Here is a 25753-nt window from a genome sequence, read left to right on the forward strand (position 1 = left end):
ACTCACAATACTACTCAATTTTTAGCCACAATGTAGGTGGAGTGCAGTTGCTTTTGCACTTTTCCCTTTGAGCAGAGAGGGCTGGCTTTTAGTGCTACAATACATGTATCACCAGCTTTCAGACATCTCTGCTTTTTTTTTTTTTTGCAGGTTTTGGTGTCGATATAGACATATGTATAGGCGTTGGTATGCTCTATGAGACGTGAGCCAACCCATAAGCATCGGTATTTTTCAATGCTTACACTAATGTTGCGTATACCAATGCCTATTCCAACGATATGATATTGACGCGTATATTGACGTCCATATCGACGCATTGAAATTTGAAAAGCCGTTTATTTTCATCGGTATAGGATCCGTTATCCGTGCCACGTGTTGTATTTTGATTTGACCTACCACCTAGTTGCCTACAATTCTCTAGGAGAGGTGCACACCCTTGATCGTACACCCATTTGGCAATTATCTCGGGAGGATGTTTTGACTTTTGGTCCTACACAGTTCACAATTCTCTGGGGAGGTCACCTTTGTACTTTTGAGTACTACTATGACACACACAAGGAGGCATGTTGGGGTGTGTGACACATCCGCACCACCACAAGTGAGAACCTTCACTAGTTTGGATGCCTACACATTTGACATCACTGATTAGGTCAAAAAATGACCTCTCTTGAGTCTATAATTGAAGCCTAAGCTACACTTTGTATCCAACCTCATATCTACTTTGCATCCCTACTCAATGTACCCCACTTTGCACTCATTTGCATATTACTTGTATGATTTTCTATTTTCATTAAGTCTCTCTCTCTCTCTCTCTCTCTCTCTCTCTCTCTCTCTAACACTAGTTTGGTAACTTAATAGGATATAAAAGTTTCCTTTCAAGGTTTTGGAAACTCATTTTGAAAAATCCTTTCATGAGCTTATAGTTCAAAGACTACTACATATGGCAAAAATGAGAAATTTGTAAAATTTCTCATGTCTTGGTCACAACAAGCCTCCAAAGTTGATGGACCATTGCATTTTGCCCAAAAAGACAATTTCTTATGGTTGATTGCATATAAATAAGAGTGGAGATTTTTGTAGGACATGAGATAAAATTCCCCGTTAACTTCAATGAGTTGGTGATCGAAACATATGGTTACTTTTGCCTCACTTTTTTTTTTTGGGGGCAAAAAAATAGGTTCAAAAAAGTTAAATATATAGGTTCAATACAGATAATATATACATGTTTTCTTAGTTCTCTTTGGGCCTTTGCATCCAAAAGGAGTCATGGAGCATGTCAAAAGAATAATTGTTCTCTTACTAAGTGGAACCTTGGGGACAATGGTGAAGTGCTAAACACAACAAACATGACAAAACTGTGTTTAGCATTATGATCTCTAGAATCCCATAAAAACTACTCAATATCTAGCCAAATTTATAGTTTATGATTAGATATGGTTACTACCTACAAAATACACACAACTGGACTAAGAAACTATCAATATTGAGAAAGCTACACTCGCTACACTAAAATGTCTCGTATTCTTCAGCAATCGAAAAACTCAACCATCATCATATAGCAAATTATGTCCCCCAAAACTCAAGGAATATTAGCTTTATGTTATACATGACACTTACACAATCAAAATTGCATTTGGATATCAAGAAAGACACCAAAAATCATAAAAGTGCTAATTTTGCCCAAAAATAAGGATTAGACAATTCCTGTAATTTGATCACAACTTTCAATTTTGACACTTAGTTCTCCCTGGAAGCGTTAAAACATGTTGAGAACTAAGAAGTCTTGAGAATGCCCTCCTTTAAGACCACCTCCTTCCCTATTTGCCCTTGCACTTTATGCGGGCCGTGCTTAGGCGACTCGCATAGAAAATGCAATCTAGTTGTTTTCTTCACTAAGTTCTTGAGCCTCTTTAGCTTCCTATTTGAAGCTGCAATTAATTAAGGGAACATAAGGATCATGCCACTTACAAGCACTTCAGAGAGAAGCTGAGAGGAGAAATTTGTGACTATGATTAACTCCATTTGGTCCAAACATTACTTCATCTCATGCAAATTCTTCCTAATTTCATTCAAAAGCAGTGTCAAGTGTCCAAATCTTGCATCCATTTTTTAACATATGATGCCACAAATGAGTTTAAATGGGCCATCTGGAAGCTGTTCATAAAGTAGCTCAACTTTGCTTTCATGGTTACTTGTTGAACCACTTATTGAAGCTGATTGCGTGAGAAAGTGAATGCCTCTTGCCATTTCTGACTCTAAGAACTCATCTTGTATTTTGCGCATGGCTTGCATCTGGCTCTCTACATAACCTTTGAGCTCTTGTGGAATTAGAAGCTCCACCAATGGACTACATGACCACTGCCTCCCTTCCACTCTACCATCCATGCGATGTTTAGATATGACATTCTTGACGTCTGCCAATGATATGGTTCAGCCGCTTCAAGGTTGGCTAAATCTTCGTAAATTTTGTCTCTCCTCTTTTTCCCGATAAGAGTGTCCTTGAGTGCTCCAAGTGTCCTTGAGTGCTTGACTTGAGGCCTTGGAGGGAGATTTGACATTGGAGAAGGCATTCATCAAGATTTCCTAGATGGATTGCTGAACAACTGGGAGATTAAAGAGGAAGGGGTCAGTGTGGAGCCATTGATTCCCGACTTTGGAAACTTGGTTGTCTAGCGTGATGGCCAAAGGGTAGTGGTGAGAAAGGCAGGAGGGTGTACCTACGCTTGGCTTTGACCTTGGTTAAAGAGTTGATCAAATTTAAGTTCATGTAGCATCTGTCCAAATTCCAACCTTGCTTTCCAAGCATTCCCCCTTGGAATAATTCTGCCAGGTGAATTCACTATCTGTTCCTACAACCCATGGCTTGGGCGCGCTGAGGGTAGCACTAGGGCTTATTTATTGAGTCTTGAAGCCATCAATTTTCCACCTGCGATCTGCGTTCGGCGAGTTGTAGAAATGTTTGGCAACAATCACGTTATTCCTCCACTGCTACGATCGATTTTAAACGACATTGACATCAGAGGGCGCTTGCAATAGCAGCCCTGGGCGTTACGTCAACGCAGATATGCGGCTTCTTAATTCGTGCTATTGCGGTGGGGGTAGTAGTAAAATGGTGCAGGTGATGGATGTGTTGGTGGACATCGATGCCACTCTTGTTTACCCTGCTGGTGGCGGCCCTCCTGTTGATGATTCGGTCCAAGCTCCACTGTTGAACCGCTACAGCCTTGCGCATGGAGCCCTCGAGTTCCTAGCCGCCTTGGATTGCTACACTCATGATCAAGAGTCGGCAGAAAAAAGCCCTATCAGAATGAGAGGAGGTTTGTACAGTTGCGGCCGCCACGCACGCAACTGCTCGCTGGCCAAAGCCCTTGTTGAGGCCATCCACAAACGACTTGGTTATCACTTCACGCAGAAGCTGGAGGCCTTCTCTGTACCGAATGGAAACTGTGGCAAGAAGATTCTCAGGGGACTACGAAGAGGCCTTGACCTACACAGGACCATCCTTGTGGATGATGGTGGCCGCAATGTCCACCCAGGCGAGGAGAGCAATCTCCTCAAAATCTATGACTTTGCCAGCCATTCCCATGATCTCACATATGCCCACAAGTTGTACAGGGCAAGGCTTTCCAATAACCTCGTCCGCGCTCTTGGGATGATTATCATGTCTGTCACTGCGTCTAACGCCTCTGATGGCACCGCCACGGTGGTAGAAGCCCTGCATAACCTCCAATGGGACTCAGATAACATGTACCATCACGGCTCCAGCAATGCCAAAGCTATCTATGACCAGGGTTTGAAAGCCATGCAAGCTCTTAACCCAGGCTTGTGCTTAGCTTACCCCACCACCTCTCCTTGGTCTTTGATCTGTTCGGAAGCTGAGGAGGCTGCCGTCTTCCCGCGATGTCAAGATTTGATCATTCAGGACTGTAGTGATGTTCTCTGATTGTCATCTTTTCAGGGGAAATACCAAAATACGTTTATTTTTTATGGAAATCCACAAATTAGCACAATCATGCCCCCCAAAATTTTAAAATTTCTCTGGTAGAATGAATGTAATGGATGAACTAGTGAGCCTTGACTGCTTCGTCTTTTGGCAGAAAAGGAAGGTGTATGTGAAGGGTTTTTTAGCCCGGGTACAGGGGGAGATACTTTTTTGAGGCGTGTTTTAAATATTATGCTATTCGGCTGAGGTGCTTTTTTGGCCCCACATTGGTATTCACAGATGAACTGCAGGGCCGTTCGTTTCTTGGAAACCATCTAGTGTTTGCTTTGGTTGAAGCTGCCCGCATCCCATGAAGCTGGGCGTGTCTTCATCCTAAAATGAATTGGCATGGCATACCCTCCTCATGAGCTATGTCAAGCATGAAAATTTTCACCGTGCCTTATTCCTTTCTGAGGAGATTTTATCATTTATGTCCTGCTGCACACACTGTGGTGGCCATGCTGGAGGCATGCACATAACCGAATGATGGGGAAAGAGGCATTTAAATACACTCCGACATTTGCAAAAACGATTGGTACAAACAGAATGTTTACATCAGCAGCACCTTGGTTCACATGTATGCCGAGTGTGGTCCAATGCTTCCTACCCAAAACCTTGTAGCATGGACTTCTCTTATAGTAGGCTACATAAAACATGAGAAATGCGGAGCAAGCACTGCAATGTCTCCATGCAATGCAAAATGAAAGCTTGTGGAACCGTCAAAAGCCATGGAGGATCAAGAAATACATGCTGAAGTTGAACGGCAGGGTTTACTTAATTGGAATCCATGTCTTGGCAGTGCTTTGGTCTATATGTGCGTCAATTGCAATGCACTTTGACAAGCGCAAGAAGTTGCGGAAAAAAAGATCTGTAGTCACAAAACCTTGCATCTTGGATTGCGTTAGTTCCAGGCTTGGCAGAGCAAGGGCATGGAAATAAAGGGCTCGATTGCTTGAAGCAAACACAGCATAGTGGTGTCTCTCCATATGTTGTCACCTTGCCGTGTGAAATGTGGTCACCTTGCAGCCGTGTATGAAACTTTTCGACTACCTTTTGAGACTGTCGTTTCATGGAACTCATTGATTGCAGGATATGTAGATAATGGGCATCGTGAAAAAGCTGTCTATTGTTTCAGAACGTGAGATTGGCAGGTGTGTTCCCAAATCATTTGGGGCTTCTTTCTGGCTACTTGTTTGTGGCTTGAAAGATTGTAGCCTCTTAGCTGAGTTTCATTGACTGTATTGATTGTAGGTTATGCTGAGAATGTTTAAGCGCTAAAGAGATTTGAGATAGTATCTCCAAATTTTGCTGCATCTGTTTGCAGCTTAAGAGCTTAGTCAGATTTGGGTTGGGAAAAGGGGCTTGAATTACATGCCAAGATTGAAAGGTGTGCAATGCTTTTGTAGAGAAGTCTTTTTTGTCGTGAATAGTGCATTGCAAAATAAGGTTGAGGAGATAATTCTGACGTGTTGATATCGTAGTTGTTAGTGGAGGTATAGAGAGTCCATGAAGTTTTGCATGACCCTTGGCCTGGCAAAGCGAGAACTTCAGATGAAGATTTGCCTTTGCACATTGTTGTCTGTCGATACGCAGTCATAATATGGAAGTCTTGGGAAATGAGTCGATCTTGAGTGCTTATAACATGTACATAGAAAGTCTTGGTTGCATAATGTGTGGTTATATTTAGAAGTGGATGGGACAAGAATTGTTGGAAGTTTTGGGCAATTTTAGGCTATTTTGTTGTAAATATTAAACAAAGACATTCATGGATAGGCCCTTGGTCTGCCCAATGTTGAGCTCTATCTTCCACAGTAGCTTGTTTGTTGGTCACATCCAAATTCTTCCATGTCTCTTTGGGAAAACGACCCTATATATGCGCAATAATGGTATTCTCCACATTAAGAGATGACCAATATGAGAGATCTTCTACCCAAGGGTCTATGTAAAAAATAAACAATTTACATCTTTCTTCATTACAAAAAAATTAAACACATCAGAGTGTGGACGTAAAGATAGTAGAGGGAATTTTAACACCGAACATAGCATAGAGTTTAAGCCATGATCCAAAGTGCATGCATAGGCACCAATCACATGAACAATGATTTATGCCATCAACATAAGTACGTCATAACAAATAACATCACGAGAGCACCATACTGGGTGTGAGATCGATCGGTCTCACACCATGAGAGCACCAGATTGGGTGTGAGATCGATGAGTCTCTCCATCCACGGGCTTCCACTACGGACAGGGAATCTCATTTCACTGAGAGCAAATAAGAACACTTCCATCCTGTGCCACATTGTGAACTAAGATGCTTCACCTCCCTCCATGAGACCGAGCTTTGAAAGGTTGCAAGATACTTATCGATTAAAAAATTGACACCATCTACAAGTTTAGGTGCAACACCTCGTCGGTGACTACATCGGGTGTCAGATCAGATCCCTCAAACATGAAGTATTTGTAGGATCTCCCACAAATATTTCAAGTCGACTCAATAGTGTAAGTTCGTCTAACTACTACTATAGCCAATCCCTCTAACATAGAGACAATGGGGCTAAACCTCGAATCCTCTCCTTTCTTGTTGTGCCAATGATGTTGCTTATCACAACACGAATCATAAATCACATGTATAGCTCTCACAACTCATAGAATCAAACACATTTAAGCTATGACCAAGACACCACAATTATCAACCATATCTTCCCAAATACCTTCAATCATAAACCATCCATCATATCACATATGTGCACATTCACGCAACAAAAATAAACAAAGAACCACAATGGCTATCACAACCCTAACCATAACCACCACAACAACAACAACCACATGGGCAATTCTTAGCCCCAAAACATAAAAGCAACTTTTCCTCGAGACATGACTGAGGACTTTGCTATCAAACTTATAGTACACACATGATTTCTGGAAAATGATCTTCATGCATAATTTTTTTTTCTGACCAACAAGTAAGTATATGTTTGAAACACCAATTTTTGCATCATCATTCCATGCAAACGGTATACTATAGGGTTCGAAGGCAGGCGACTAGCAACAGTAGTTAGTGCTCTAAGCCATGGGGGTGAATGGCGTCTGTGCTACGAACTGCACTGATTAAACTTAAAAGAAACTCATGAAGCAGGTCCCCCTCCCTCTTTCCCCCTCGTGCCGGCGTCCGCTGCCCTCCTCGTTCATCGCCCATTTCCATCTCCAGAACAGGATTGAGGTCGTCGCCCATTTCCAGCGTTCATGGTCTTCGCGCTGCAGTCCTCGTGTGAAAGGAGTGCACTGGCTGTCACCCATTTCCAGCGTTCGTGGTCTTCGCGCTGCAGTCCTCGTGTGAAAGGAGTGCACTGGCCGTCAGATAACTGACAGGGGCACACAGTTGTCGGCGAAGAAGGAGGCCTGGTGTTATTCGTCGCTGGCTGGCAGAGAGGATCTCACTTAGATTCTCTTTAATGAAGGTATTTTTTACAATCGAGGGTACATGCTTTTAGTTCTTGACCAAAAGCTCTGTAATTAAGCATACAAAGGCATGAAAACCTAACATGCATTCTTTGGGGTTCTTATATATGCAAACTCATGATAAAAATGATACAAATCAAGCCCGCCATTTCGTAGAAGCATATGCCACACATCTAACTTTATGTAAAATCTCATATTTTTGTTTTCTTGAGGTCTATGCATAACATGCAAACGAGAGTATATGACTTTATACCAATGCATCAAGCTAAACCCTATAGTAGTCTATCATCGTATCATATAAATTTTCCCATACAAGAGACATACCAGCTTTATGATGCCAAACTAAATTGCATTTATACGTTCATATATTTATGTATATACATATAAAATGTTATGTTGTATGCCATATGCGTATGTCCGTATAAATCGGGTTTCAATGGAAGTATATTTTGACTGAAGTATGTTGATGAAATATACTTTGATCAAAATCCACTTCTTATATTAAAAAAAACGCCAAGAATTCAAACGAACTATCAAGGCCCTCCATTGCGAGCTTGCCAAAGCACTTGTCAGCACCTCCTACATCCTCTTACGTCTTAGTTTTCTGCCTGAGGTGATTTATAAACTCTTTATGTTCATCTATTAATTGCAACTAACATCTTTTCTTTTCTAACCCTGTTGTTGTAGATCATAGCCTTACACTTCGGAGTTACTTTACAGGTTAGTACCCTATCCCTAATTGTGTAGACTATAGTGTCACAATGTGCAAGGAGGGTTTAGAGCTTAGTGCTTAGGGCTTAGGGATTAAGGCTTAGGTGTAAGGCTTGGTCTAGGGAGGATGATAGCGAAGGATCACCATGGTATCTTGGGGGCGTGCATAGCAAGAAAAGGGAGAAGATGAATGAGATGAAAGAGAGAGAGACTTCGACACAAAAAGGAACCCTTGTATTAATTTGTTAAAAAAACCTTATATACATATATAGCATGCTAGCGCCACATATGGAATGGAGATGTAACTGCATGCTATAAGAGCAATTTTCCACGGGCTTGACACCAGACCAGGGCTTGAAAAATCTAAAAATCCCTCCCTTAAGCCCGAACCAGGCTGACCACTCTCCTGACATAGAGTTTTAGGTTTACTCTTAACCATGAGTTCGTCGTATACTCATAAATCGTGAGTTTTAGGTGTTCTCACAACCAAGGGTTTTGGTATACCCATAACCTGGTGCTACCCTCTCAAACAGATAGGGTGTAGGTCGAAAAATAGCTACCATCAAATGGAGTTTTTGGTTTACTTCCAAACCTTGCGTTTTAGGCTTATCCAATAACCTCATGAGAAGTGGTTTACGATAAGGACTTGAACCAAACAAATGTTTTTGGGAGGTCTTACCACTTTTATCTTGTGGCAGTGAAATTTTGAAGTATTTTACCACATTTGGAAGGTAGAAACTTCTTTGAAAGAAGTTTGCAGTTACATCTAGTTCCAACAAGTCTAACGATACTTCCGCATCAAGTAGCCCTTGATTTTTCATATGTTGTGCATGAATTCATTGAATTTATTGAGCTTTGACATCATGATTGAAGTTTTAAATAGTTTTTCCTTAAAGCCGATACGGAGAGCTTGAGTAGCCAAGAGATGTGTGAATGTCCCCACCTAGGAGAATGATGGCACTTGTTGGATGAGGAGGCATTTTGATACGCTTTGCATAAGACTGCTCCAAAGAAGCATTTTGAGATGCTTCTTGATGATAGTAGTGGCCCACGGATGTACTCAAAATTGAGATAGTTAGGTTGAATGACAATGCACACACCTTTGCAATATTGCAACACCTCACGTTTACTTGATAATTACAAAATAAGACAATAGCATAGTAATTGCATTCACATAGAGACACTTATAAATAAAAGCTATATGTACTAAGCATAAAGAGTAAGCAAAGACAAAATATAAAACATATATGTTTGAGAATTTTACACTAAAATACAATATATAGATGTGTTTGGAAATTAAAAGGTATTCCTAATGGCTTCAATAAAATTAAAAGGCCACAAAAATTAAAGATTCCTTAAAACTCTTTGGTACACAAATTTTAAGTTTTACCTCTAAAATTTCAAATTTGAAGGTGAGAAAACCTACAAAATTTATAGAAATTTAATGCAACCACTTGTCTTCAGATAGCTACAACCAAAATAGTGCAAATTTGTCTGCAAGGCTTGATTATAGTGATGATACAAATTTAGAGAAAGGCTCATAGATTTAATAGCGACGTCCATAGATTTGATAACAATGTTTTTAGAGACATACATGGGCATATGATTCATAAGATGGGAACCTTCATTACCATCTTCACATGCATAGTGTCCATCCACATCATCATTGGCACGTGACTCTCTCCCAATGACCGTGATGTCATCAGCCTGTGCAACAACAATCATCATGATGATGAGGATGTGATACACTATCATAGCCAAAAACGCCGAGTGACGACATCAGATAGGTTTTCCACAGCTGCGTGCCACTTCCTTGAAGCTTTTTCCTAATGATTCAAGAATAAATAAAATTCACGTCCCTTCGAAGTCTCCATTGCTTGTTGTGCATAGTTTTGTAGGTATGCATGGCCTACCTTGCTCTTATCCTCCTCGCAGCAAGAATGCAGCTCTGTTTGCATGCACACCTGCACGTCATTGCCGTAAGTCCTTACACACCAAACTCATTGTTGTAAGCAGCACACAAGGATCTACTCTCTAGAAAACAAGCTCATTGCCTCATTCTCTCCAACAATCTCCACATTATTGCTACCCTTGGAGATGTTATCATCAAATTTTTTTCCGCTTGCCATTGTCTTCCCGATGCCTGCCTAATATTTTGCAGTGTTTCGCAGCCTAGCCTATACACATGGCACACCATCATCTCTACACATGTGATGGTTGGACACATGGCACTCCTTGCAAATGTTCTCCGTAAGGAGAAGCATATAAAAGCTGCTGGATGCTCTACCTTGTCATAGGTTCTTGACTCTCCCATGATCAACAACATAGCTATATGCCATCGCAAAACATGTGCCACCTTCCTTATGCTTCATGAACTCCAAATTCACGGCCTTCATAACTTTTCAGCACGATCCAGATTGTTTAATTTTCATATGAGGAATCTTGATGCTTTTGCAACATTTTTCCTTTTTCTGAGATTGGGGAGACCTAATACATTAAAAATTCAATATAGTTAAATTCATTGGCACTTGTAGAAGTCAACAAATCAAGGATTGTAGCTTCACTAGATTTACTTTCAATAGGGCAATAAAGTTCAGATGTTAATCCCATAGTCAACCCTCCTTATTCTTCATAGTTAATTTATAGTTGTTTAATTGTGAGAGTAAATTGTTTTATGTCTTAGGGTTGGACTAGGGGATATACCTAGAAGACCCTCAAGGTGAAATACAATAAAGAAAATCTCATATGAATTCATTATCTGAATAGATGCCCTTTGGCAAGTCCCCCAAAGTGTCTTTGTTATAGACTTTGTTGCCATGTAGAGCCTTAATTGTCTTTAGTCTTGTCTTTTTTTTGTTCTCTAAGTTTTTAGTGGTCTTGCTGCTTGTTGATTTGTAGTTGTGTATTTTCTAGGGTAAGCCTTAACTTACACTCACAATGACAACACTTCCTAAAAGCGAAGCATGCACCATTTAAGTGCATAGTCACATTTTTCCTATGGAACCTATAAGCTTCACACATGATACTCATTACTCATTCCCTATACATATGCTACACACCCAATAGCCACATGCTACTTGTGGTAGCTCACATGACCCTTGCTATTTCCACTTGTGGTGCATATCCATTCAAGGATTGATTGCCCTTCTCCACATTGAGCCTATAAATGGCCAATATCCAAAGCTTGTAAGCTCACTCTTTCCAATTCTAATCAATCAAGCAAGTTAATTTCATTCTATATTGTGTATTGAAGTCACTATCCAATTTCCTCTAAATTATCTATTGGCTATGGTGCAACCATGAATGCTTTGTTGGTCTATCCACCACATGCATTACATGTGATATCATAGATTATGATAATTAGCATGTCCTAATTACATTGATTAAGATTGCTATGCGAGATTTAGTGGTCTCTCGTACTAAATTGATTCATACATCTTTAGAAGTAGTAAGAATAAGCTCAATCATAACTCTTTAGGATGGGAAATGAGCATTAGGTTTTGTACCCTTTTTTGCATTTGCTTGGTTTTACACATTGTGTTTTGATTTCCCTCAAGCAATAATTACATTGCTTGAGAGTGTTAATTGAATTGAAATGTACGTGTGTGCATAGAAATTCTCATTCTTTTCACATCACCCCTGAGTAATTGTGTGTGTGTGTTTGTGTAGGAGGCAACCAACACACACAAGGTACCTTCTTTCACTCTTTCTTCTTCCATCGCCATCACTCTCTATCTCCCTCACTCCCTCTCTCGCTCGCTATCTTGCGCATCAATTTGGGTGAGCATTAGCGCTCGCCCCACTTGGTGTTTATGTGTGTGTGTGTGTGTGTGTGTGAGAGAGAGAGAGAGAGAGAGAGAGAGAGAGAGAGAGAGAGAAAAGAAGCTAGAGAAGTTTGTGTTCTAATGTAGGATTTGTTTCTATTTCAAAAAAAAACTTTTGAAATTGAAAGCTCAATACATCTTGTTTCTCCAACCCTCTTCACCCCCCCCCCCCCCCCCCCCCCCCCCCCCCCCCCCTCTCTCTCTCTCTCTCTCTCTCTCTCCCCCTCCGTCTAATACTCACCTATGACTGCGCGCAAGAGGGAGGGAGAGGGAGGGAGGGAGAGAGACAAGTTTTGAGGGTGATTGGTGACGAGGGTGGGAGAAAAGAGGTGTAGTGAAGGAGGGTGAGTGGTGAAGAGGGTTGGAGAAAAGACGTGGAGTGAAGGAGGGTGGTAGTGAGGGTAAAAGAGAGAGAGCTTGACCCTGAAGCCTATTTAAATAGGTATAAGTAATTATTTTTTAAATTAATCTCTCTTCTGTGGTTAAGACATTCAACATTCTCAAGGTAACATCATCCTCTCTCTCTCTCTCTCTCTCTCTCTCTCTCACACACACACACACACACACACACACACACACACACACACACACACACACACACAACCGTTTTTTGACCTAGTAGACAACAATTCACTCTTTTGATCATAACTTCTTCATTTGAACTCCGATTTAGGTGATCTATAGCTTCAATCAAAGAGCACAAATCCCTCTACGCATTGATGTAAAGAGAGATTTTTTCTAAGCAATGAAAGGCTTTGTTGTAACAGCATCTCAAAATTGAAAAAACTGTCACAACTTTGCATTTTTGTCGCCGACTTGAAGGCAATGTTGGACAAAAACTCGCAAGGGTGGAAAATCCAACACTCGGCGCCATGGAGAATGATGCAAAATCTCCAAGGAATTTGGATGCTAATCCAACCACATCCTCTACAACAACGGAAGCAATGAGCATGGCTTACTTGGTCTCATTACAAGAAACCATCAACAAGCAAGGTGAAGAGTTGCGCGCACTTGCAATGGAGAATGGCACTTTAAGAGTTGTTGTTGTGGAGAATGAGCACCTCAAGAAGGTTTTTGAAATTCAAACAACACGCTTGATGCATCTTGAGAATGAAGTTCAAGAATGTAAGCACTCTCTTGTTAACATGAATGTATTGAAAGAGCGCTTGAGCAAAGTTGAGAGTGATCATGCATTGAAAGAGAAAACGATAGATACAATACGACATGATGTATGTGAGATGAGAAATGCATCCAAATCATGGGCTGATATATGTAAAGATAATGTGGTTTCTACATCTCCTATCATGCAAGCCATTGTCCAAGCAAAGTAGAGAATGTGGACACTCAAGAATTGCAAGAATAGCCAAAACACTCAAAGAACATCGTCATTCGTGGAATCAAGGAGGAAATCATGGAAACACCCCAATCTCTTGAGGTTGCTATTGTGAAGAGTTTTTTGCTACATACTTTGGCATGTCTGGAATCATGGCTTATGATGCACATCGAGTTGGAAAACAAGGAGTCCCTCGCTTGGGAGAAAAACCTATTGTATGTACCATGGCTGATGAGGTAAAGAGAAAGATCATCCTTGATAATAGTTGGATCTACCTCAAAGGAACGGGTTGTAATGTATATGAGGACCGCACTCCTATACAACTAAATGTACGTTGCAAAGCATATAAGGAAAGAAGCAAAAAGGTTAAGGTGTCATTTCAAGAAGAAAAGTCACTTGAGAAGAATGCAAGTTCACCCAACAAATAGGGACACATGATCTATGAGACCAACTCACGCTTGCGAATAAGCTTTTGGAATTGTAACAGGTATCCATGGAATGCGGGAATCGGCATTGATGAGCTTACCAATGACTCTAATGTGATACTTCTTGTCGAAACATGGGAGCATAATGCACAACGAATTCTTGGATTTGACAAATCTGGTGTGCATTCTTTGATGTGGGCCAAAAATGCAAAGCAACATAGAGGCCAAGGAGGTGTAGCATGTATGATCAAAAAGGGTTTGAAAGATGTTTCCATTATCAAAGGAGATAAGTATAAACGCTACTTATGGCTGAAAATCAGCCCACCAAATGGTGAAGTCATGTTTGTGGCTGGTTGCTACATTCCTCACTATGACTCCAACATTTATGCTCGCTTGGATATGGATAGAGATCAGCTCTTTGTTGAACTAGAGGAAGATATTTCTCATTACAAGGACTAGGGTGAAGTCATTGTCTTTGGAGACATGAATGCTCACACAAATACGTTACAACACGACACACAACAAGTTGACATGCCACATGTCTCAAGAAGAACCGCGATGACTCATACATGTATAATCAAAGTTCTAATGATGCAAAAGAAGTGGATCACTATGGAAAGTCACTTCTACATATGTGCAATAGTACCGGAATACTCATTGCAAATGGTGTATCTTTATGGCAAGGCACCAATGACTTTACATGTAGAAAGCACAATGATGATAGCGTGATTGACTATCTGTTGTTTTCGGAAGCCACTCTAGAATGCATACAAAGCTTTACACTTGGTGAATGGAATCCGGAATTGGATCATAGGATGTTATGTATTGACCGCAAGTGTGGTAAAAGACCCAAGCATGTAGCCTCCAATCATGATGTGAATCATTCTCAGCTACGTCTAGACTTCAAATGAGCACTTATATATGCTGATATGGTGGACCAAATGTTAAGCATGACAGTGCATTAACACTAGAATGGTAACCTAACAGGACATAAAAGTGTCCTTTCAGGGTTTTGGGAAAAAATTCCAAAACCATAGTAGATCCACTCATTTTGAAAAATCCTTTCATGAGCTTATAGTTCAATAACTACTACATATGGAAAAAATGAGAAACTTGTAATTCTTCTCATCCCTTGGTCACTACAAGCCTCCAAAGTTGATGGACTAGTGCATTTTGCCCAAAACAGCAATTTCTTACGGTTGATTGCATATAAATAAGAGTGGAGATTTTTGTAGGACATGAGATAAAATTCCCCGTTAACTTCAATGGGTTGGTGACCAAAACATATGGTTGCTTTTACCTCACTAATTTTGTTTTTGGGCAAAAAAAATAGGTACAAAAAAGTGGCATTTTTGCCATTCTGCGGACCTATCATCAAAGTTTCTATAGTCACGCTCAATAGAGATACTATATACATGTTTTCTTAGTTCCCTTTGGGTCTCTAGATTCAAAAGGAGCCATGGATCATGTCAAAAGGATAATGGATCTCTTACAATTGGAACCTTGGGGGCAATGATAAAGTGCTAAATACAACAAACATGAAAAAACTAGGTTTAGCATTATGACCTCTAGAAACCCATAGAAACTACTCAATATCTAGCCAAGTTTGTAGTCTATGATTATATATGGTCACTACCTACAAAATACACACAATTGGCCTAAGAAACTAGCAATATTGAGAAAGTTATACTTGCTACTCTAAAATGTATCGTATTCTTCAGCAATCAAAAAACTCAACCATCATCATATACTATGCTATATAGCATATTAGGTCCCCCAAAACTCAAGGAAGATTAGCTTTATGTTATACATTACACTTACACAATCAAAATTGAATTTGGATATCAAGACAGGCACCAAAAAAATCATAAAAGTGCTAATTTTGGCAAAAAAACTGGATTATGCAATTCTTGTAAATTGGTCATAACTTTCAATTTTAACACTTAGCTCTCCCTACAAGCATCAAAACATGTTGAGAACTATGAAGGCCTAACCTCTAGCCATATAAACCTCACAAACATGAAGTTTAGAGTGGTATAGTTGTCAAAAATTGAAAAAAAGCCAAAAACAAGACCCGTTTTTTCACACAGTTTAGGTTCAAAAATGTTGTGCAAGAGTAAGGTTAATGGTGAGATCAATACTAAAAAAAAATGCTAAGTTTTTTTCAGCTCATAAGGCAACTTGTGGATATATAGCACCTAGAAATTCATTTTCATACTCTTCAAATAATTCAAGAAAAATGGTCACTTAACAGGACACAAAAGTGTCCAAGGACATAAAAGTGTCCTGTTACCATTCTAGTGTTAAGAGAGCCCAACATTAGAATGCAAGTGGAAAGTTTTCAAAGAAGTAATTTGCTCTTGTGCAAAGGAATGCTTTTCGGTGAAACACATGTCTTGCAAAAGGTCTAAGAAGGGTAGCACCAAGAAGAAATGATTTGACATGGAATGTAGTCAAGCCCGAAAACACTTGCTAAGGTTGGATGCAAGTAAAGACAAGAAATTTTACTTGGAACATTCACATACATACAGAGAACTTGTTCAAAAAAGGAGGAGAAGGTGGAAAGTCAAAAAACAACTTCTTTCAGCGCAAGAGAAAGCACATGCATGTGGCAAGTTTTGGTAAAATCTAAAAGGCAAGCGTATTGAGAGCTTTGGTGAATTGACTCTTGAGGATGTGTATACGTATTGCAAGAACCTCTATGAGCAACCCAATGTTAATAAAATAGAGTGTTGTAGCTCCCTTCCGTTTATGCCTCCCTTCTTTACCATTGAAGATGTATGCCGCAAGCTTGAGAAACTTGCTATTCCCAAGGCACGGGACCTTCAAGGTGTCAAGGCTGAAATGATTAAATAGACAAGCAAGAAAACACGATATTGGATACGCGATATGTTTAACCTTGCACTTTAGCATGGCATGCCTCATGATTGGAGTGCAAATTGGATCAAACCTTTGCACAAAGGAGGAGATGTAAACAATGTGAACAACTACCGCACTATAATGGTTGGTTCTTTGATAGCAAAGTTATTTTGATGTATCATGGATATGAAGATAAGTGAATGGGCTAAAAAGAACGGCAAACGTGTGCTTGGCCAAGCACGTTTTTGAAAGCATCATAGCACTATTGATCACCTTGTCACTCTTTGAGTTCTTATGGAAGCGTCTCGATTGAAAGGAAAAAAGTTTATTGTTGCTTTGTGGATTTCAAGAAAGCTTTTGAAATGGTACCGTGAGGAAATATTTGAAGACGTATGCAAAGCCTTCAAGTGCCGAGAGAATTTATGCATGCAGTCTTTTGCATCTACCAAAAAGTGATATGTTGACTACGTATGGGAGATGGAATTTCTGAATTTTTTGCAAGCACCATTGGTGTCAAACAAGAATGCCCAATTTTCCCAACCCTCTTTGGGCTACTCATTGATGAATTGGAATGCATGGTTCTTGATTTTATGCAACAAGAAGGCATAGAAGAGGTTAAGATCGGAAATGCGGTGATCATGCTTTTACTTTATGCCAATTATGTAGTGCTCTTGGCACATACCTTAGAAGATGCACAAAAGCTTATGAGTGTATTGGAGCGCTTTTGCCTACATAGCAGGCTAATGGTGAATGGATCCAAAACTAAGGTTATGCTTCTAAGGAACCTCAATGACAAAAATCCATGCATTGTATACAACATTGAGCAACTTGAAGTGGCAGATAGCTTCAAGTACCTTGGCCTTGAGGTTCCATCCAATCATAAATGGAAGGATTGCGCAATGCGTCGCTTGGAAGGCGAACATGTGCAATGTTGGAGAGATCAAGTGTTGAGCTCTCAAAAAGTACCTCTTTGACACATTGGTGACATCAGTGCTTCTTTATTGAGTGGAGTGTGGGGTGGTAGCATTGGGAAGTCTACTTGGAAAGAGTTTGAGAATGTCCAAAAGCATTTTCTCACCAATTTTCTCCAAGTCAAAACACAAACACCCTACATGCTCTTACGTCTTGAGTCCGGATCGCTTCCCATTGAGGTCTTGGGCATGCAAAGGGTTGTGGAGTACATGCTTAAGACACAATGTAGCCCTTTGTATCGACTTCCTAGAATCACATATGAAGCAAGTCAAAAGGTCCAAAAGACATGCAAGAGCAAAATACTAAGTTTGGGGTGGATGCTTGATATCAAGAAATGATTTGGAAGATGGGATGCATGTCACTTGGTCAAGGATGCATCGATCGACTCCCAAGTTAATGAGGCCTTCTTACAACGCCAATGTATCATGGCTTGGGAGAAATCCGGAGCCATTACACCGCACACATTGCCCCAAACTACAAATCTCTCTTCTTCTCGGAACGAGGTAACCGAACCCATCCATACATCCTTGAGCGCATCCTGTTGAGTGCGATCGGCACCATTGCCTCCATTCGTCTTAACTCCCATTCTCTATGCTGCGAGACAGGACATTGGGGCACTGGCAAGGAGTCTCATTGACTTTGCACCTTATGCCCTCGTCAAGTGGGAGAGAGTGAGTACCACAAACTGCTTTAGTGCTCAGATTTTGATCACATTAGGTCCTTTTTCCCCCATATATTCAGCCATGAGCTCTCCCTACATACCTTCCTCTCCCAACCACAATGTGGATTCTCTATTGTGACGCTCATTTCAACCATTTTTTAACATGGAGAGTTGCTTATGACCTCCACTCACACCACGTGACATGTTTATTTGGTCCCATAGGTCATATTTGACCTCCGAGGATGATAATATATATATATATATATAGAGAGAGAGAGAGAGAGAGAGGGGGGGGGGGGGGGGGGGGGAGGGAAAGATGACAATTTTTGAGAGCAACAAGGAATTATCTAGCAAATTGTGCTCTGTTCTTGAAATGCAAGCCCAACGGGCTGAGAGAGATACAAGAGCAAGATAGAAAACTTCCTAAGAAGGTGGATCGTGCACTACAGGAAGCATCATTGATTGAGCCACATCCAAACATTATAGAGTTAGATCCTCCCACCACTAAACTAGAGTAGATATTTCTAAGATCTACTTGCATAATGTGGATTAATAATTTTTGTAATTTGTTGTGAACGGTTGCTTTAAACAGTCTTTTGTAATTAATTAGTCGTTGTGGTTCTCCTTTCTTAGTAGTTGAGCTTACCAATTGCAAGGTTCCAACTCTCATTGTGTAATTTATCCTCTCTCATCTAATCTCTCTCTCTCTCTCTCTCTCTCTGTCTCTCTCTCTCTTGCATGCATTATTGCATCCTTTGATTGTTGAAACATCTAAACATATATTTTCTTTAAGTGGACTAAATGCTGCATCGGAGAAGTTCTATCCAACACTACTTAGTTTGGTGCTCATAAGTTAATTCAGGTGTATTCCAAGGTGAAGAATCTATTGCTTATGTTTATGGAATCGGGAGTCATATAATGCTCTTGCGTGTGAGACTTATACACTTGTCTTAGCTTGAGTACATTATTGGAGGTGCACATAAGACCTCCAACCACCCAATCGTCAACCCATAGCAATGTCTTTTAGTGTGGCGATGAGATTTTGGGTGATAGCTTGCAACATAATGTATTTGAATCTTTTGGCGGAGGGAGATTTTTGCATAAGATTAGGTGATCCAACACAAAGTTCATAGAGAGATATTTTTTAATAAATTTGCAAGCCATGCCATTTTCCAAAAAAAGCTCCCTCAAGAAGCTATCTCAGTTCCCCTACTCCTTTGAAATGAATTCTCCTCCTCTTTCTACAAGCTTATGCCACACTTTAAATATTTTAGAAGCTTCGGACTTCTCACAAATGAAATACACCCACCTTTCTACTAAAGTCGTCAACTAACAACAAAAAATAGAAAGATCCACCGAAAGAAGAAGTAGGTATTTTACCACAAAGTATGTACCAACTCTAGAGGAGATTGTGGTCAATTATTAGTCTCTCATGGAAATGCTCTCCTTTTTTGTTCTCCATCATTCAAGCATCACATACTCATTCATATAAGAGATTTGAGGGCATGTGTGCAACCATCCCAAATCTCTGCATCTCTTTTAGCACAACAATACTTAGACGGTGATCAAATCTCTCATGCCATAATTGAGTTGTATCTTTTTATGTAATTACCGTTAAGTGTAGAAATCTAATATTGTTGCACCTTTCTCCCTTTTTCACTATATTGCCTTGAGAATCCAAGATTTCTACTCCAGTTTGCTTGAAGCAAAATTCAAGAACATGATAAGTGATTTCAGCAATCAAGAGTAGATTCTTCTTGATTTGTGATATGTAAAACACATCAAAGAATTGCTTAGCTTCACATGTAGCTGCTAAAAAAGAAATTGTCCTTGAACCTTCTGCTGGACATTTTGCATTATTCCCAAAAATTACATTGATGGGTTCTTGTAGAGGCTTTAAGAAGTATACCAATCTTTCTTTATTAGTCATATATCGGGATGCTTCACTGTCTAGAATCCAAGAACCATCAACAAATGTAGTTTGTACTGATGATTATACCTCTTCTATCGTAGCCCATAATTCAAGCTCTATCTCAACATTGTTGACAAATACTCTTTCCTTCCAAAGAAGCTTTCATGGTGTTGTTCTTCTCATCTTCTTTCTTCTTTCTTCTTTCTTCTTTCTTCTTTCTTCTTTCTTGCCATAATAAACACAACTACCTATAAATTTCTTCTTCTTAGGCTACTTTGTCTTAGAGCCATTTGACATAGTCCCCTTCTCTTTTGTGTTGGCTATGAATGCAACATCAGCCCTGTTCTTCTCATCTGTTTTCTTCTTTCTTACCATAATAAAAATATTTATCTATAAATTTCTTCTTCTTGGGCTTTGTCTTAGAGACATTTGACGTAGTCTCCTTGCCTTTTGTGCTAGCTATGAAAGTAGCATCACCCCTGCCATCCCTATTCATGAGTCGTAAGTCCTCTTCAAGCAACATTGCACTTAGTTCTTCAAATTTAAGAGAGGCTGGATGAACTTGAGTGTTGAGTGTCATAACAAGACCATCATATCTGACTGGAAATATGAAAATGCAATGTTGAGCTAATATTTTGGATAAATAGCCACACCAACATCGGCTAATTGATTTTAGAAATCCTTACTTTTCTTGATAAATACCTCCACCTTCTTTCCATCAACAAGTTTCTCAACAGCAAGTTGATTTTCCAAATTTTGAATCATGGTGTGATTGCGTGCCTCATATTGGCAAGACAATTTGTTCCAAGCTTCATGTGCTTTAGTGGTATACGAAATCAAAGTAAGAACAAAATCACTTACCCACATAAAAATGGTACACAATGCATCTGTATTCCTTCTCTTCCATACATGTAGAAGAGTAGCATGTGGAGGAATCACACGACTTGGATTTTCCACATCAATTGTTGAAGTAGGCTCTAGGTCATCACCATTTTGTCTTAGCATTGTATCCAGTAGTTCATACGAATCCCACAAAGTGTAGTTGGTGACATTAAGCTTTCCTTTTGTAAAGGATGGTGGATGAATGGATAGTGAGCACCAACAACAACATTTGAGGACACTCACAAGATAAGGAATTGATTTTTCAAGGTGATACAAGTACTTCTTGTACAATCTTATCTACAAGCACCTAATGCTCTCATACCATGTAAGAAATGTAGAACAAAATAGGATCTTGTAGCAAGGAGAGTAGAGAGAGATACTATGCAAACTAGATAAATCGTAAATCAAAATTTAGATTAGCATTAATACAAAGTGATGGAATCATCCACACATGAACTCTCAAGGTAGAGCTTAAACGGTGATATAGACAACTAGATCGAGCTAGTAGACATGAATATAAGGGACAGGTTATCCTTCAATTCGGATATAGACAACTAGAGCTAGTAGGAAAGAATACAAGGGACTAGTTATCCTTCAATTTGGATGCCATGTTTTGTGGAGATGGCCTCTTTATATAGAGCTAGGGGTGGATGGTAGATAAGTGCGTGTGTGCGTGCGCGCATGTGTGTGTGTGTCATGTGCAATATTGACTATGCCAACCCATTGTCTGTGGCCACCGACCGCCAGCCATAGTACTAATGGAATGTAAATATGGCCTTAGTATTGTAGAGAATATTCTCTCAAAATTTTACTTGAGGGCGAACCCCTGCCTAGGGGGTCCTTGGCCCCCCATACCCCCCAGTGGATCAGCTGCTCATCACGCCGTGGACCCCAAATTTGGGCTCTCGAACTAGCTCCATACCATCCACAATAGAAAATAACGACCTCATCAACGTGAGCTGGAAGCCACCAAGTATATATGCACTATTGGCTTCTCCTCATATGAGGGCATTATAAACTGTGCAACACACATTATGGTGAGAAAAATTGACAAGTGGGCATTGCAGGTATACTAACAATAGCTATGACAAGCAAAGAAATGTCTCCTTGGAATTTGAGATAGTGCTTTATCCCCAATCATTGATGCCAGCATATACACTTTTATATCGAAGTATATCAATATGTTGCAAGCATGAAAATCATTGTGTAGGAAGTTAGGGTTGTCTAAAAGACTTCAGCGTTTGTGAGAGGAAATTCATGATTGGCAAGTGTTCCAAGGTTCTAGAGGTGTATTGGAACTCCCTTATAGCAGGCTTACTTCCATCATGGTGGAAAACTTGTATGCACTGCTCTAGGTTGCCACCATTATCCTGAAAATAAGCATTCACTATATGCTATGGTGTACAAGACCTTTGGCTAGGATCATGCCACGATGTTGAACAATCATGGTGGTTTCTTCTTCTAGTGCCATCTATATAGGGGATTTATCATGTAGCATGAGCTTGTAGATCTTGTCCGTGTATACTGCATCCTTGAATTCAAAATGCATCACCTTTACTTGCTTCACAACGGTGAAATGGCCTTCACCAAGTTGGAGAGCCTGTAGGTGAAAATTTGATATTTCACCAAGCAAGTGAAGGATAGTGGGGATCACACTTTCATCTAAAATCATCGCCTCTGTTATAGAGGGTCATGTAGATCGTGTGGTTGCTACTAAAACTTGGGTTCTAGGTTGAAGGTTTTCTTTAGGAGCAATGTGTACTTCCTTTTCAATCCTTGGATGTTTGGAGGAGTCTACTTGTCTGTTTTTTCCCTTGAGCTCTGAATGTAGCTATGAAATAAGTTGCATTTGATCTAGAATCCTTGGAGCATTCTTGATCTTAGGATGTTGGATGCTCTTAAATGTCTCGGAAATCCATTGTAAGAGCTGCTTGATTGCTACATGCATAATTCCTTTCTCAAAAAGATTTGATCAAATGATGTTGAAGACAATGAGGCTTCTAGCTTGCAACTCTCTAATGAGGTCCTTGAACTTCAACGCAAGCTGGAATGGGAGCTAGTATCTTCAGACAACTATTCCAGTGTTAGAGTTCAAAGCTACTGATTATCTAGGCAGTTCAGTTAGTGAGGACTGAAACAAAGTACTGGATTGAAATAGAGAACTGAATTGGAATGATATACTGAAATGAAAGACACAACTGGAAGACTGGAAATGGTATTTGTAGATTCATATCAATAGCTCAAGAATAATCAGTACAGTGTACAACAAGCTTAAGCTCGGATGAAGTTTGAGGATTGATTACAGGAGTAAATGATTACGGGGTGAATCTAGAAGCTAAGAGCTCGTAAACCCAAAGTGTTTAGAAAGCCAAAAGCCCAAAAAGCCTCAAGAAGCCCTTTTACAATGTAGCGGGTTCTATTTATAGCTCTCAGAGTTACTATAGTAACTGCGTACAATAACTATGGTAATTATTGCTAGTGTAGCTATTCCCGCTTCTCGCTGGTCGGCTTCTAATGAGTAGTTCCCACCTGTTGGAACTGCCCTCGCCTTCTACATCCTTCCCTCCTTTCTTGAATTTTGGTATAATCCAAAATTTCTTCTGATTTTTTTAAAAAAAATTCCACTGAAACCCTAAACCCTAAACCCCTCTGGTTTTCTAAGTTGGCCGATGTTCCTCATGATAGTACTCTTTTGGTAATACTAGCTTTATACCATACTTCATGCTTGTTGAGTGCTTGACACCCATATAGTTGTAATTCCAAGGGTGTCCAACCAAGGAAATTCCAGTGCCTACCGGATGGTTGGAAAAATCCACTGTCTGATTTTGAGATGGAACTACCCAATATCCTTCCACTAAACCTGCTTCCTCTTGCCCTTCTTCTTTGTTGGTGCCTCAAAAGTCCCAGTGCCAGCATTGTGCTTCTAGATAAGTCAGTATATGGCCTCCTGCTCAAGGTGATCCCGCCTTTCAGTGGACATCTCAAATTTATAAGGCGTGAGGGTGTTGTAAGTTTTGGTGTCGAGATCATATAAACTGCGTTTGCCCTTTGTTAGATGGGTTCTAGCCAATTTATGACAATGCGAGGCTATGTGGATCCATCCCTATGGGAGAGGCCGATTTGTCTTAATTCTAGCTTGAAAGAGAATGTCAACCATTTCTCTGTATTGTGGGCCCAAGTCTTGGTTTGGCAGTGATATCCTTTTCACGAATCTTGGCAGACTCCATAGTCAATTGAAGAAATTGATTTGTAATCTTCATTAATCCACGGAGCTGAATCTTCCATTGTTCCATACAAAGTTTGAACTCTTGAATTTCTCCCTAGAGATCCATGACAGTATCCATTTTGAGGGCGTCATTGACCAGTGATTGCCAGGATTTCCATTCCATAGTGGCTTGCTCATACTAGTCCTGGAGTTCATTAGTGATGCTGAAGTAAGTGAGCCGATCTACTGGTTCTGGATGATGAGGATACAAGGCTGGGAAGAACCTCAGCAGGTCAACCACTTTGGCAGGTAATGCATACAAAAGTACTGGAGAATCAGGCCCAAACTGCAAAAAATTGAGGACAGCTTGGTTCTCCTACTGCATCATCTTCCTAGTAATTTGGACCACCAGCTGAAAGAGTTTTTTGAGAGCAGTTGCCTGTTCTTTGACTGTCATTTGGGTTGGGGTCCTTTACTGCTGGAAGACTGATCTTCAATGATGGCGTGCACTCTCTAATCCAAAACACCTCTGGAAATTTTCATATGAAGCAAGACTTCTTTCAGTTGAGTTTTGACCTCCTTCATACATCTATATGTAGGTCTGTTTGCCAACAATAGATCCAGTTCAGGAGCTATAGAGTGGCAATCTACAGTGAACTGTCTCTACCAATGTGAATTGATGACTGTCATATCATCAAAGTTCAACGTCCACATAGGTACTCTTTCTAGTAGATGGATACTGTTGGGATGCACATGTAATTGACACAATTCTTGATCATGAAAGGCAACCGACTTCTAGTGTTGAATCATCTCTCTCACCCCTACATATAGCATTTAGAAGCATTCCAGATCAAAGATAAGAGTGTCATCCTCCAAATACTTTATGGTAATAGGAGCTTGCTGATGTCTTAATCTATTCACTGTGATGAGATATAAGGAGTGTTGCTCATCAGCCTTAAAGGATGCAATCACAGCTTTGGCTTTTCCTTTACTGTTTGGAATGTACCGTGATTGGTGCACTAGAGAATCTCTAGTGTTGCCCTTATTGTGCTAGCCATTGCCTTGCTGTTGATCATCAGACTGCTGGTCATTCATTTGCTAGTCATCCGACTGCTGGTCTGACTGGTCTATGTGTTGGTATGGCTGGTCTTTTGGGTTCATTGGCCCCTATGGCAGCTGATCCTCTAGCTCTAGAGTCTGAGGGTGGGGAAGGAGGAAAATCATCATCATCATCAGGTTTGTCCTCTGGCTTGTCCTACCCTTCCTCATCCTGCTTTTATTCCCGCTCAGACTCCTCATTAGTATCATTTTGCTAACTGATATAATCCATGATGGCCTGATTTGCTAAGGTTGTGTTGTATTTAGAGATCTTTTCTTGCAGATCACTCTGCATAGTCTCCATGAGTGCCTTCAGATTGTCCATATTCAAAGTTACATTTCCTTGTGGATCAGAATATCAGCAAGGTTATTATAGATGTATCTTTCTGTAAGGGAAGCCTTTAACGCAGTGTGGGTTTTCAAC

The 25753-nt window shown here is 40.2% G+C and overlaps 1 protein-coding gene across 1 annotated transcript; it reads left to right on the plus strand.

Moving 5' to 3' along the window:
- The first annotated feature begins 2851 nt into the window (after window positions 1–2851).
- Window positions 2852–5904, plus strand: LOC147453422 (uncharacterized). Its single transcript, XM_086517132.1, has one exon. It carries the CDS (start codon window positions 3065–3067, stop codon window positions 3941–3943), a length of 879 nt encoding a protein of 292 aa, XP_086373258.1. The 5' UTR covers window positions 2852–3064; the 3' UTR covers window positions 3944–5904.
- Window positions 5905–25753: the final 19849 nt, after the last annotated feature.

The sequence above is a fragment of the Adiantum capillus-veneris genome, chromosome 7 (genome assembly GCF_014529385.1).
Source record: "Adiantum capillus-veneris isolate H3 chromosome 7, ASM1452938v2, whole genome shotgun sequence".
In the NCBI taxonomy this organism is placed as follows: Eukaryota; Viridiplantae; Streptophyta; class Polypodiopsida; order Polypodiales; family Pteridaceae; genus Adiantum; species Adiantum capillus-veneris.